General features: G+C 51.9%; 1 protein-coding gene across 1 annotated transcript in view; it reads right to left on the bottom strand.

Moving 5' to 3' along the window:
- Positions 1-15,283, bottom strand: part of SNRNP200 (small nuclear ribonucleoprotein U5 subunit 200) — a 44,494-nt gene that overhangs the window by 21,881 nt on the left and 7,330 nt on the right. The window contains 16 exon segments of the mRNA XM_006035537.3: positions 1,632-1,742; positions 1,909-2,058; positions 2,532-2,655; positions 2,970-3,163; positions 3,374-3,544; positions 4,091-4,246; positions 4,897-5,034; positions 5,816-5,989; positions 6,244-6,327; positions 7,808-7,944; positions 8,187-8,286; positions 8,744-8,896; positions 10,037-10,135; positions 12,078-12,133; positions 12,557-12,749; positions 14,054-14,225. Of these exon segments, the coding sequence (XP_006035599.1) occupies positions 1,632-1,742; positions 1,909-2,058; positions 2,532-2,655; positions 2,970-3,163; positions 3,374-3,544; positions 4,091-4,246; positions 4,897-5,034; positions 5,816-5,989; positions 6,244-6,327; positions 7,808-7,944; positions 8,187-8,286; positions 8,744-8,896; positions 10,037-10,135; positions 12,078-12,133; positions 12,557-12,749; positions 14,054-14,225 (2,212 nt within the window).

Below are 15,283 nucleotides of genomic sequence, written 5' to 3'. Positions count from 1 at the left end.
GGGGAAGAAGAGAGTGCCTGGGAGCCAGCTGAGGGTGAAGGGAGGGGAGGGGGAGCCAGGGGCTGCATGCAGCAGAGCCTGTCCAGTCCACAGCTGCCCCTGTGACACTCCATATGGGTCTAAGCCATGGAGGCAGCCATAGACCAAGCGAGCTCTGCTGCACGCAGCTTCTGGCAGGGCTGTTCCTGGTGCGGCTGAAGCCGGCTGGGTGCTGCTTTGCTCCCCTCACCTTCAGTGGGAGCTGCCTGAAGTGGGTCAGCAGAGGCAAGAGCACAAGGAGCCACTTCTGAAGGCAAGGGGAGCAGATCAGCATGCAGTCAGCTACAGCCACACTGGGAACAGCCCTGCTGGAAGCTGTGTGCAGGTCAGGGCTCAGGCCGGCAGGGCTATTCTGCTCCCTTTGCCTTTGGCAGTGGCTCCTCCTCCTGCTGTGCTGCTCTGGGTGGGTGGGTGCGAGGGGGAAGCTTCAGCAGGGCAATTCCTGCCCCAGCACTTGGGGCTCTGGCTCCAGTTCCTAGCTACCTTCCACCTGCTCATTGCACTGGGTGGGTGGAAGGCAGCTAAGAGCTACAGCTGAAGTCCCATGAGCTGAGGCAGGAGCCGCCCAGCTGAAGCTCCTCTCTGCCCAGAGCGGTGCAGCAGGGGCAGGAGCAGGAGGAGGAGCTGGGGCTGGAGGCAAGGGGAGCCGAAAAGCCCTGCCAACCAGGGCCCCAGCCAGTGCGTGCAACTTCTGCCAGGGCTACGCCCAATGTGGCTGCAGCTGGCCAGGTGCTGCTCTCCTCCTCTTGCCTCCAGCACCAGCTCTTCCTTTCGCTCCTTCCCCTGCTGCACTGCTACGGGCAGGGGAAAGCTTCAGCTGGGTGGCTCATCCTGGAGACAAGGGGAGCAAAGCAGCACTGCAAACAGCTCTGCTGGAAGCTACATATGCTGGTCGGGGCCCGGGCCAGCGGGCACTGGCGGGAGCATAGCACAGACTATCCTGACAGGTGTGTGGGGCTCAGTCCCATGCAGAGCACCACGAGGGTAGCCATGGGGACGGATCCAGGTCAGCTGGTGGGCGAGACCTGGCCCACGGGCCATGTTTTGCCTACCCCTGCCTTAGACACTAACAGCTTTTAATAATCCTTTTTCTTTTTTTTGGACTACAGAAAAATCCTAGAGTCATTTTTCTGTTGCAAAGAAACCAGACAATGATGGGTTCCCCAAATGGTTTGGGTGCTCCAAATTCCTAATGCAAACCTCTGGGTTTATCTGTTAAACTGTACCTGCCTGCTTAATAGGCCTATCATGATCCAGCACCCTGTGACACCCCAGGGTGCTGTGATCCCCAGTTGAGAATCACTGCTCCATGCTCATAGGAAAGGCTTTCTTCTTTTAGCTCCTGGCTAAGCCTTGTTCATTGGCCGCTGGGCTGCAGCCTCAGACCTCTCTCAAGAAAGAGCCAAAGGTTCCAGTCTCAGTAGAAGACCAGGCCCTAGCTTTGTTAAGACACAACTTACCAGGCCTGGGATGCCTGATCCAGACTTGCGCTGCACACAGGCCAAGGCACCAAATATACTGCTCAAGTGTCATGCAGTGAAAGATCTGGACACGCAGCCATACATGTTTCTGCCTCGAGAGTGGGAACTCACCTGGATGTGCTTGTCAGCAAACAGATCCTCCACCAACGTCCGGTCCACCCTGGTCATCCCAGCATGGTGAATTGCAAAGCCATAGGGCAGCAGGTCCTTCAGCTCTAGGTTCTGGAGCAGAGAGAGTTGGGGAGTCCTCAGGATAGATCAGGAATGGGGGAAGGCTCATAATGAGCAGCATGGGTGGGGGGTGAAAGAGAATGCAAGCCTAACCCACAGGATCAGCACAAAACACAACCCTGGAAGGCAGCTGACCCAGCGCTCTTCCCACCCTCACCTTGCACTGCTCAGCTTCTGTCCTCAGGACCTCAGTGGAGGCTGAGCCCTCTCGCAAGAAGAGGCCCAGAGTGTCCTTCTCCAGACACATGTCCCTGATAGCCCGGGCAGTCTTCCCTGTCTCCTTCCTGGAGTGAACGAACACCAGAACCTGTTGGACAACACACCGCACTGTTAGTATCGAATGGCTGCGGGTGTACAGGGACGTCTGCTCTCATGCATTCGCTGTGCTCAGATCAGCAGGGTGATGGAAAGGGGAAGCCTTCAAGACAGAGCCCCAGAACTAGTCTAAGAGAAGAAGCATCATGCCTGGCCTGAGAACAGACAAAGGGGCCATTGCAGAAGCAGACTAAAGGCACGAGAGATGCCTAGTTCTGGACACAGCTCCAGCCAGCTCTGCCTCCCAGGCACGTCTGGGAGAAGGCACATCAGCCAAGGCAGAATGTAAGTGCCCAGACTGCGATGGGCAGTGGTTAGAGACACTATAGATACACACAACCCATCTCCATCACGGTGACAAGGCACAAGCTACCCAGGGAGCAGAGCGAGGCTGCCTAGAGAGAGCCCAGTGAATGGGCCATCAGCTCAACTGCATGTCCCAGTCTTAAAGCCCAGCAGACCTACCTGGTTCTTCCCTGCATGCTCCATGATCTTCTCATAGACAATCTCATTCATGATCTGGAAACGCTTGATGGCTTTCTTCTCTGTGATCCCCACATAAGTCTGCTCCAGGGGCACTGGGCGGAAGCTGCAACAAAGACTCATGGGATCAAGCCGCCTATGGCACCACCACCCTATAGAGGCCTGTAGCCAGACAACTGCCCTGCAAGTCCTCTGACCAATATCAACCTATCCTACATGGGGTTCAGTTTGGTGACAGCTATTTTAACCTACTACCAAGAAGCTTCTGCAGACAGTTTAGGGTGGAGGATGAAGAGCTTGCCCAGTTTGGATGCACGTGAAAACCACCACCCTGCTGGCCACTGCATACCAAACCCTTTCTAGACCGAAATCTCACCGAGGCCTGCACTGCTTCCCACACACAGACCACCACCTCGGTACCTGTTATCAAAGTAGAACAAGCCCTTGGCAGGGTCCACTCGGAGGAACGTGGCCACGTCCTCATAGTTCGGGAGGGTAGCGCTCAGGCCCACAAGCCTCACATCCTCCTGCGTCATCTCGATGTTGCGGATGGCTCTCGCCACCAGCGACTCCAGGACAGGGCCTCGGTCATCATGCAGCAGGTGAATCTCATCCTGGAGGTGCGAAAGCAGAGGTAGAGCTACTTTGGGTGGATGCAGCTGGGTGGGTGCACAGATGGAAGGCCACACTTGTCCCACCACTTGGGGCTGTCTTCTAGCAATTATGGACACTTCAGAAGCACTAAGATCTCCACAAGGCCTCTATGGCAGCACTGTAAGATGTACCATCTCTACAATGGCCTGTCCCACACCAGCGTTACTCACCAGAATGACAAGGCGCACCAGCTGGGTATAGGTGCGCTCACCACCTTTGCGGGTGATGATGTCCCACTTCTCTGGGGTGCAGACAATGATCTGTGTGGCACTGATCTCCTCCTTGCACAGCTGGTGATCCCCAGTCAGTTCTGCCACGTTGATGCCATAAGTGGCCAGGCGCTAGGAAGAAGTCCTGACGGCTTAGATCAGGCGATAGGCATATGGCTTGGAGAAGACTTGGGGAGAAGAGACTCTGGGCTGCCCCTCTGGGAGGCTGGGCTGGATCACCCCATGCTCCCAAAAACACTGAATGCATTTTCTAGACCATGACAGCAAAAGAAGCCAGTGGCACCACGCTACAAAGCCTTCAGTGGAGGCGTTGCCACAAGTGGGCAAGACTAGGACATCATGGAATTTAAAGTACTAGTAGGTACAACACCCTCTCCTCCAGCTCCAACACAAGCTCCCAAGTCCCTAGCCCAGGGGTGGGCAAAATGTGGCCTGGGGGCCAGATGCAGCCTGACAGGCCATTCTATCTGGCCCGCAGGGCCCCTAAAAAATGTAGAAAATTAATAATAAATCTGCCCTGGACTGCCTGTCACACGGCCCTCAATGGCTTGTCAAAACTCAGTAAGTGGCCCTCTGCCCAAAATAATTGCCCGCCCCTGCCCTAGCTGCAATCCCCACTCTGCCCAAGTAGGGATAAGGCCAAGGGCTTTCCTTTACCTTCCCGAAGCTGCCCACCATTTCTTGCACCAGAGACCGCATGGGGGCGATATAGATGATTTTGAAGTCATCCACATTGATGGTGCCGTCCATGTTAATGTGCTTCCCAATCTCACGAAGCATGCACATCAGTGCCACGTTGGTCTTCCCCGCACCCTGCAATGGACAGGGAGTCAGTGCCCACAAGCCTAACCCTTCGCCACAAGAGCTAGATATAGAACTGGAGAGAAGTGGGACTGGAAGGGAGCTCCAGAGGTCCCATCTAGTCCAACCCCCTGCCTGATCAGCTCTGTCCAAACCACTCCAGACACATTCATCGTCCAAGCTCTTAGCAAAGCTCTTGTCAACCCTGATAGTTGTAGCACCTGAACCCTGATAAGGCTTAGCACCTGAACCTGCCACAGGGGGACCATGGCAGCCAACGTCCTGCTGGTATAAGGTTGTTCAACTATGCTCAAGAGATTCCAGGAAGAAATTGTGCCCCCTGCTCCAGAGGAAGGCAAAACCTCCCCACTCTGTACCAATCTGCTCTAGAGAGCATTGTTCTTTATCTGCTAGCTGTGTTCCTTTTGGAGAGTTCTAACAAACTTTGCTTCTGCATTCATTCCACTGGAGAACTCACTCAGATGCCAAAAGCAACCCTCAGACCTATATAATTTTCTCCAAGGGTCAACACGCTTCTGTAAGGAGAGGCCAGGGCTCTGGGAACAGAGCTGGGCTAGACTCCAGAGCCTGGGGCACACCAAAGGAAGGTGGCTGAGGCATCTGCTGCTAAACACACAGAGGAGCCGGTCCTGCATTCTCACCGTGGGAGCACACAGCAGCAGGTTCTCGTCCGTCTCGAGCGCAGCACGGTAGAGCTTGCTCTGGATCCGGTTCAAGGTCTTGAAGCCCTCAAAGCCTGCCTGAGCGTACTTGGGTAACTTGTCCACAGAAACCAGTTGCTGGAAAAAGGAAACACTGTGAGCAGCAAAAGCCAGTCCCCCTGCACCACCAGAGGCAAGAGATCTCAGGCACATGCAGCTTAGAAGAGGTTTCTTATAAGTCAAAACTCTGAAGTATCCCAATGCTTCTTTATAAATGCATGGTGCAACCACAGCTTGAAGACTGTGCCCTGTTCTGGTCCACCACACCTCCAAAACAATCTAGAAGAACTAGAGAAGGTACAGAGAAGGGCTGTACCTTCCATCCTTATCATAAGGATGATAAGTGCTATGGAGGAGTTTCCACGTAAGGAGAGACTAAAGAAGCCAGGCCTGTTCAGTATGGAAGAGAAATGATTGATGGAGAACATAAAAAAGATTTAACAAAATACTGAAAGGTGAAGTGAAAATCCACAGGGGTTTATTATTGACTCTGAATCAGAACTTCCTAGACCTTGAGAGGAACAGTGGGGGAAAAGCCCTGGTGAGACTCAGTTCACCCTCCTGACCTCCGCTGCTGAGAGACCCAGGAGATTGGGCGAGATGCATTTCTGGTCTGACCCAGGACACAGCAGTTCTGATGTTCTTAGGCCAGGCACTGGAGACAGAACAAGCTTTATGGAGCCACCAAGAAGACTGTAGAGGCTGCCCCTCATACCACTCTGAGCCTTGTGCTGAGAGTGAAGAACACCACTGGTACAGCAGGTGCCTTATGAAGTGGGCAGCAAGGGGTGCCTTATGAAGTGGGCAGCAACCTAACCCTCCTGCCACCAACACAGTGGGACAGGGCTGGGTCACCTACCTCCTCAGAGCCGAAGGGCTTAGGTTTTAGGGCAGGGACGTGCACCTCCTCGTAGCCTTTGCGCTGGCGACGGAAGGAGCCATCAGGCAGCTGGCACCGCTTGTTGGCCATAAAATGGCTGCCTTGGGCAAACACCAGGTCCTCCAAGTCCAGCACCTGCCGTGGGGCCAGCACCTGGGGACAACAAGGTTAGAGTCAAGGAATGGGTGGGAGATGCTTCTGACTGTCCTCTGTACACAAAGCGTTGCCATGGGAACCTCCCCATCCCAAGTGAGACCAAGGTTCCCTGACCACCCTTATCTGCAGCCAGCAAGATCATGGCATCTGCGTGACCTCCACCATTTGAAGACATCTCACTACGCTCACATAGTTCCTTATCTAGCTGCTACCTTCTGCATCTCACCACCACGTGGTGCGACGACACCTACCTCTCCACCCTGATCCAGGTCCATGGTTTCCAGATCTGTGTCCATCCGGGACTGGCGGACACGTTCCCTGCGAGAGCGCTCCTCCTGGGAGAGAGAAGGCAGATGGCGGTTACCCCCTTTGCAGACTGATGCCCATCAAGCTTGAACAGCACCCCCTTCCACTACAGAGCAGTGCTATGAGGGCAGATGCAACTACATCTCTCCAGAGAACGGAGGGGACTACTCTGGGGTGACACCACTGTGGCTGACCCCTTTCACAGCACTAGGAATACAAATGCATCATCTCACAGCTGCATGCTGGAAACTCAAGGAATCCGCACACCTTAATAGTGGTCTGGGTATCTCAGTGCATCAGTCTAGAGGCTGTTGTACCAAAGCTCCTCCGAGGAGTGCATCTGCTATGCTTTAAGGAGGCTGGCATCAGAGGACCCCACCACAGAGATTAGGAAGGTGGAATGGCACTGCCTTTTACCGATCGCTGACAGGCCAACCATACAGAGTAAGAGTCTGTGTAACTATAAAGACTAGTGTCCACTCCCATGATGTGTCGCACTGTAACCCAGCTTGCTACAAAGCCGCTAGCTCATTAAAGTTGAGCAAAGCAGCTGCAAGTTTTGTCCAAGTAGAAAATTCATCAAGGCCAGTGGGAAGATGTTCAGAAAGAAAACAAGTGTAATTATAAGAAATATCTGCCGAGCTGGGGGCATCAGTGCATCCAGGGTGTTAGAAAAATACCCAACCTTGACAACTCAATTATGCAAATAACCTGTAACAGCCAAAAACAGTAGCACAAATCATGGTAAACATAATGAGCGTGCAAGTAACAAAAGGCATAAAAAATGTCCCTGCTATAAGTTACATATATTACACAATTCACTGGTGAACCATGCAATAAATTTACACTGGCCACACATGCAAAATAGCTAACATGCAATTAACTGGTTAATTGCATAAAAAATTTAGACAAGCCACATGTCCGAAGTCATTATCACACCATAAAAATGGCCGTGTAGCTATAAAAGGAACCAACCACCTACAAAGTTAGTGCTTGCAAATGTGTAGCTAATTTGAATGTGTAGCAGGGTCCCTAGACTATGCCCCTGACCATCTCAATGAGATCCTGGACTGTCTGATCAACAGGATGTGGCCCAAGACTCATATGCAAGGTAACTAGTGTAGTTTTATGTAGAGGAGTGTGTGCTGTCTGCTGAATAAACCTGCATGACTGGAGTGAAAACTCCTCTCTCTCTCAACAGCTCATTGGCTCCCGGATCCAAGATTTTAAAGCAACCTCTAGGGCTATGCTTTGTCTGGAGGAGCCCACTTTAAAACATGCTCAAGAAAGATGCACGTTCAGCCTGCAACATCAGACCGAATCTCTACAGTCACCTAAGCCACGGAGTGGCCATCTGTTGCCCACAGGCTGGAAGTAACTGGCTTTCGCCTGCTGTGGCATAGGGATAGGGGTTGACCCAAACCATGTCATCTTGGCCATCTCTCTCGCTACACAATAGATGCCCCTCTGGCTCTACCGCTCTCTTTCCAAAGGCGCCTCCATCCTTACCCGAATGAGATCCTCCTTCTCTGTTTCGTGCAGCTGGTACAGGAATTTGGACAGCTCGGGATCCGATTCCATCTTCCCCATGATCCTCTCCTTCTCGGCCTCACTTTGGGCACTAGCCAGCAGCGTGCAGTACAAGACTGGGGAGAGAACAGAGCTCAGGGGAAGAAGCAGCAACTATGCGTAAGGGACACACGACAGCCAATAACAGTTGGGGTGGAGCAGGGAGCAAAGAGCACTGATGGTAGGCCAACAGGGAGGAGTGGAAGCTAGCAGATGTAGGGCTGGAAGCCCACTCACAGGACAGGTAAAGCATCATGGCAAATATAGGAAAGACACCCTCCCCTCCCCCAATCACCACCACCATGGGCCCAACACTCACTCATCATCCTGTGCTGCCTCAGTACTTTGATGAAGTCAAAGGTATTGAAACCCAGGAGCAGGACAAGCTGGTTCTCGCACTCACGGTCATCGCTGGCTGTCTGGGAAGAGAAGGCATGGAAAGGTCAGTTACGTATCTGCTGCCCACAAAGTGACCCCTTAAAGGAAGTGGCAGGGGGGTAGAGCTCTCATATCCCAGCAGGCAGGGCTCCAGGGCAGGGCTGGATTCAGCTGGTGGTCTTGATCTAGCACCTGGGGCAGGCCCAGTAGGGACCCATCTAGCCATGTGAAGCGGGGTGGGGAGAAGCCTTGGCTCTGCGGACTAGAGACTGACATAAAAAAAACCACTAGCGACCTGACTTTTGACAGTTCCTAGCGAGCGGTTCTACAGTAATTGTGTCCAGAGAGAACATTTCTACCAAGGAATTAAGCCTGGCATGGTAGCATGTATGAGGCAAGCTCTTTGCCTACATTAACGCATTAACACACGTGATAGACCCAGCAGCTTGGGTAGCTCGGAGCCCAAACCTGCTTGCCCCTAGGAGGTTGGCTACATACTTTCAAGATCTCCAGAACCTCATCCGCCTTCTTCTGGGACACAATGGCATCGTCGTAGAAGCGACTCAGTTGCCGCTGGAGCCAGAAGGCATCAATGTCACGCGGATGCAGGTCCTTCTTCTTGGAGCTCATTAGCTCCCCAGAAGCCACAAGCTGAAGCAAAGAAGGCAGAGTCACCTGATGGATTCCCTCCCAAGAAAAAAAGCTTTCCAGTGAGACAGAGCAGCTGTTATCACTTGTGCAGGCAAACTACACTCTTTACATTTTCCTCTTCCCCATCATTTCTCAGGCTTCTGGGTTTTGCTGGCTTCTGTGTGGGAGAGGGAGGGAATTCTGCACCTGCCTCCCCGGGGGCTCTACCACATGTTCAATTTAAAGCAGGATACGAACCAGCTACAAAGTTACTACATATTTCCAAGTATTAGCTTTGTAGCTGGTGGGGTTTTAGCTGGACAGCCATTTTTGTGGCATGATAATTACTTTTCATGTGTGGCAGGTTTAATTTATTGCACAACTGACCGATCAACTGCATAATATATGCAACATGTGGCAGAAGCTTTGCTGCTACATGTCGGGGGTCTTTTTTAACCTTTCCTCAGTGGTACTGGGTGTTGGCTGCAGCCAAGGCTGGGGATGGTGATTGGGCTGTGCCAGTGCTCCTGCTGAGAATGAAATCTGGAGGGTCCTAGCTAGAGGACTTTCCCTCTGCTCAGGGTCAGACCAATGCTACACTGGGGGTCATGAAGGAATTTTACCTCTTGCTCAGACTGGGATAGATTGGAGGGGAGGAGAGAGGGGTTACATTCCTCTGTAGCTGGGGCACGGCCTCAGCCTGGGATCTCTTGAATTTATATTAAAAACCTTTCACAGCAGCAGGACATTTGCTGCTGTGGCTCCTCTACTTTACCTGTGGCAGGATTGGGTGTGATGTCAGGTGTTGTTATCAGGGTTGAGGGTAGTTTTACGAAGAGTTTAGATGATGGACTTCTCTAGGATGGTTTGGCTAGGGCTTGGATAGGATGGTTTGGATAGCGCTGATCCTGCCTCAGGCAGGGGGTTGAAACAGATGTGACCTCTGGAGGTCCCTTCCAGACTGATTTCTCTACGTCTCTATGATATACCCTGGGTTTCATGTATGAAGCTAAACCCTGGGAGCTGAATGTATGTTGCTTGGGTCCCCACCAAGGAACAGCACCCCAGCATTTGCTCTTGGTCTCAAGCCCAACATGAGAGATCCAGGCTTCAAACCGACACCCCTATCCAAAGAGCTTCCCACTCCCCCAAGGAACTCACATTGGCCGAGAGGGTGCAACGGACGACAGCTTCATCCCCCTCCATGTCATCGTCTGATGCTTCATCCCTCACTTCACCATAGACATCCTCGTCGCCCTCCTGTTGGAACAAGCAGTTCCGGTGAGAGCAACGCCCCCTGGAAACACTTGCTAATTCCTTCCATGGGCAGGAGGGATGGACATGTCATTTGTGTAGACAGCTAGAGGGGACTCCCCTGAAGGCAACGGACCAGGAGGCAAGGCTGTGTTCTATTCCCAACTCTATGACAGGATTTCCTAAAAGACTTAATTAAGTCACATCCCTGAAGACCTCAGCTTCCCCATTCACATGGTACAATAGGCTGCAGACGGTGACCGGGCTGTGCCAATGCTCCTGCTGGGACTCAAACCTGGACGTTCCTGGCAAGACGGTCTTACCCCTCTGCTCAGAGTCAGACAGGCTGCATTTGGGGTCAGGAGGGAATTTTACTCCATGGTCAGATTGGTATGGACTGAGGGGGGCTTTGCCTTCCTCTAGGGCACAGTCTCTACCTGGGATATCTTGAGCATACATTAATATCCTTTTACAGCAGCAGGACATTGGCTGCTGTGGTCCCCCTGCATAACCTGTAGCAGGTTTGATGTCTTGTGTTGTGTCAGGGTCAATGGTAGTTTCGTGAAGAGTTTAGATGATGGATTTGCCTGGGAAGGTTTGGACAGGGATGATCCTGCCTCAGGCAGGGGGCTGGACTAGATTTGACCTCTGGAGGTCCCTTAAACCCAACTTCTCTACAATTCTAGGAGCCATTAATCTTTTACACAGAGCTCTGCAGGGAAGGGGACTGGCTCTGTTCTTCTGACAGAGACTGAAACTCAGGGTCACACAGAATAGGCTACAGCCAGGCCAACACTGGAGCTGCTCTTGCCTGACTTTTGTATGATAGCAGGAGAGACATTTGCTGGCTAAATGCATTAAGGTTCTTCATCTCCATGCTGACCAGAAGTGCAGACTATTGCTATCAGTTGGAACCTTCAGCAGTAGCTAGTACTGGATATATCCCAACATTAGTAGAAAAATAATGCACTGAGCTCATTAGGCCTTCCCATATAAACTACAGCCTGAAGCATGATGGTAAAGGAACAGTCTAACAAACCTAGTTCTCTCGCATCAGTTATATGTTACAGGACACAAAACGTAGCAGAGTTCAGTGTCAGGAAACCTCATCCGTCTTGTGACACTCAAGTCCATTCAGAACTCGCTACCATGTACATGATTCAATGTTTCCCCTCAGGGCCTGGAAAAAGTTCCATGTTTACTTGTAACCACACACCTCCAAATAAAATACATACCTTGGTATGGTAAGGTGGAATGAAAAACAAAAAAAGGTGCCCCTCACCCCTGAATCTGTTTCCCTGTTGAAGACATGCCACCCCCCCCAATAGTATACAACTAATTGGGGGAACAGGTCAGTGTTGTATGCAAATAAATACGGTAATTTCTGCCAATGATGCCAAGTTTCAAGTAGTGCTCTATACAGAGACATTTTCTATGTTAGTTCTTTTCAGAGCTCAAATGACTTAGTTGAGTGGGCTTAGAAAAACAGGTCTATTTTTCCTGAAGGGACTCATCCCAGTTAATTTTTCTTCTGGTACTCAGACTCTGGCAAAGGGCAAAGTTCTGAAGCGTAGCTCCTTGCCAGAGTCCATCTGTAGCATAAAGCAGTCCAGTGCACTCTAAAATAGGCACTGAATGAAACAGGTGTGAACAGAGAGACCAAGGGAATGCTGAGTTGGGAGCTGGAGGGCAGGCATAAGGCAAGCATCTGGCACTCTGAGCTGCGCTATGGAATTCATATCGCTACGCCTCCCTTGGCAGAATTGTAGGCAGTCTCTCAGGGCCAAGAAGCAATGTTTAAAGCAACATCCAGCCTAGCCTCCCCTCACTAACACAGCTGAGTCAGAGCCAAAGCCCAGGATGCTCCAGTGGTGAAACCAATGAGAACAAGCCCACTCCACAGCCAGCAGCACAAAGGGACGGCGAGAAGAGGCGACTGCTGACTTACCTCTTCATCAGACTCGAACTGCACATTCACACCGTAGGTCTCATCAATGTTATCATCTGCAAAGGATGAGGCAACTCAAGGTCAAGCCAGAGCTCCGCTCTCACTCTACCACATTTAAGGACTTCAGCGCCATTTAAAGGCAGGTGGGGCCAAGCGTATGGCTTGCAGGCCAGATTCAGATCATGGGAGCCTGAGGGGATTTAAGGAGGAGCAGGTGGGCAGGGCTCCAGCAGACACCCAAGAGAATTGTGTGCACAGCTTGGGGGAGAGTGGGGTGCAGCCCTTAGTTTCCACATGCAGTGAGTTAATAACCATGCTGCACAGAAGAAAATTTCCCAGCCCAGAGCTCAGTTTCTAGCTCCCCCTAATTGAACACCCTAACCCAATGTAGGATTATCTCTTGTACCACAGGCCAAGAGGGGCTCTCCCAGCCTGTATTACAACGACCACGTGCAAGGGAGCCACGCCACAGCTTGTACCCATGTTCTGGATCTCCTTGTCACCACCGTAGTCTGTGATCTTCTTGCCCAGGTTCACCAGCACATGGTACCGGGTGTCATCTGTCTGACCCAGCAGTAGGTCAATCTCCTTCCGCCGCTCCTTGTCCCGCAGCTTCTCATTCTTTAGCACAGCCAGGACCTCGTCGGCGGCTCCGCAGAGAATGTCCCGGGGCTGCAAGAGGAATGGGGACTAGCCTAGTAACTCCAGCATATTGGCTTCTACTGACCTAAGGAAGCATTGCCTTGCTGGGATAAGCATTTCTAGTGATCATGAAACAATGGCATTTCTGGACGAATGCTAAAAGCGTGCTTTCTATGACAACAGTCTCCATAAAGGACACCACACCGGGAAGGTCAGCTGCCTAAAACACAGCAACCCTCCAGGCTGGGGCAAAGGGTGAGTTGCAGAGTCCTAGAGAAATGGGGCTGGAAGAAATCTCCAGAGGCCACATCTAGTTCAACCCCTTGCCTGAGGCAGGGTCAGCCCTGTCCAAACCACCCCAGAAAAATCCAGCATCTAAGCTCTACATAAGACTACCATCAACCCTGATGCAGCACACACTTAACACCTGAACCTGCCATAGGTAAAGCAGGGGAACCACAGCAGCCAATGTCCTGCTGGACATTTTTCTGGACATCCAATTTAACTTTATTGGCTGCATCTTCAAACCATCAGTCCACCTCCTAATCTCTACAGCAAGAGAAAAAAGGTGCTTTCCTCCTTCTTTATGGCAGCCCTTCAAGTCTTTGCAGCTATCATGTCTTCTCTTAGGCACCTTATTCCCAAGCCCAGCTCCTTCGGCCTCTCAATCAAGAGCTTGGAAGGCAACTCTTACAAGGTCTGCCACCTGCCTCTGGCCCCTCTCTAACATCTACATGTCCTTTTAAAATGTTGAGCCCAGAACTGCATACAGTGCTGCAGATGAGGCCTAACCAGTGCTGAGTACAGCACAATCATCTCCTGTGTCTTGCACCTGATGCTTCTGTTTGACTCCCCTGCTGTAAACCAGCATTCCAGCAAGTCCAAGGGACTTACAGAATTTTATGAAGACCAGTGGGTCTCAACCTTGTCAGACTCCAGGCCCTGTCTGGGAAAGAAACCAGCCCTTTGCTTTCACTTCTCTTGACTACGAAGAGAATGCTGGAGCCATTCTTTCATAGCAAAGAAAGTAGCCAGCCCACAACAGAGTGGAACAGCTTTGACACCATGGATTCCTACTGGAGATCTCTAGGTTTATCACATGGAGGTGTTTTTAGGCCTACAAACCCCCAAATCACCCAGCCTTGCAAAGCCTTCATCCATTACTAGGGAGCAAGAGAAGAAAGGGCCCAAAGTCCAGAAAGTTGCACAGTCTGAGCTGCAATTCTCCCCCACTCAAGGCCCCGGGAGTCCTAAGAGCTCCGCCCAGTTGCCATGTGTGCACCTTGCAAGTAGTGAGAACGACGGTGCTCTGACTGGCTAGGCTGGGGTTTTACCTGGTCCCCGAGGGCTGCCTGAATGAAGCTCAACAGCACTTCGTAGGTCTCCCGAGTCTCCTTGGTTTTGGGCTTGTAGATGATCCCCACCATCTCATCAATGCCCTCTGACAGCAAGGTGTAGCCCTTCATCTTGTTGATGTCGTGCCTGTCCTCGTCACGCTTCCTCCTCCTGACCAGTGGGAAAAAGAGAGAGGGTTATACAACCAAATTGAGAGACAAGCTATTTCGGCTCCCGGTTGGAAGGCTGGCAGAGGAGGAGAGCAAAGCTGGAGCCCTCCAGCTCTTGCTGGCCCTCACTTGCAAATACCCGTTAAAAAAATCACTGGGGGGTACTTCTCACCAGCTTTCACTCTCACCTTCCTAGTGGAAGCAACATTTTAAGTAGGAATTGCTCACCCTTCAGAGCATGTGGCATCACTGTTCAACATCTTCATCAGTGACTTGGACGAGGGGGTAAAAAGCACCCTGTTCAAATTCGCAAATGACACTAAGATGTGGGGGGAAGTGGGTAGGCTAGAAGGGAGGAATAGGCTGCAATCAGACCTAGACAGGTTACAGGGGTGGGCAGATGAGAACAGGATGGGTTTCAACACTGACGAGTGAAAGGTGCTGCACCTGGGGAGGAAGAACCAGCAGCATACCTACAGGCTGGGGAACTCCCTTCTCGTCAGTGCAGAGGCAGAGAAGGATCTTGCAGTCATTACTGATGCCAAAATGACCATGGGCCGACAGTGTGGGGACGTGGTTAGGAAGGTCAACTGCACCCTGTCATGCATCCATAGATGCATCTCAAGCAGGTCCAAGGAGGTGATCCTCCCCCTCTATGCGACACTAGTCAGGCCGTAGTTGGAGTACTGTGTCCAGTTCTGGGCGCCACACTTCAGGAGGGATGTAGACAACATGGAGAGGGTCCAAAGAAGGGCCACTCGCATGATTAGGGGGCAGCAGGGCAGGCCCTACGAGCAGAGACTACGGGACCTGAACCTGTTCAGCCTCCACAAGAGAAGGCTGAGGGGCCACCTAGTGGCCGTTTACAAACTAGTCAGAGGGGACCAGCAGGCATTGGGGGAGTCCCTGTTCCCCGGAGCACTCCCAGGAGTGACAAGAAATAACGGTCACAAGCTGGCAGAGGGTAGATTTAGACTAGATATCAGGAGGCGCTACTTCACTGTCAGGGGAGCTAGGATCTGGAACCAACTTCCAAGAGAAGTGGGGCTGGCTCCCACC

This window comes from Alligator sinensis, unplaced genomic scaffold, assembly GCF_000455745.1.
Source record: "Alligator sinensis unplaced genomic scaffold, ASM45574v1 scaffold1462_1, whole genome shotgun sequence".
Lineage (NCBI taxonomy): Eukaryota > Metazoa > Chordata > Crocodylia > Alligatoridae > Alligator > Alligator sinensis.
Note: the sequence above shows the minus strand (reverse complement) of the source record. Positions and strands in the feature narration are given on the sequence as shown.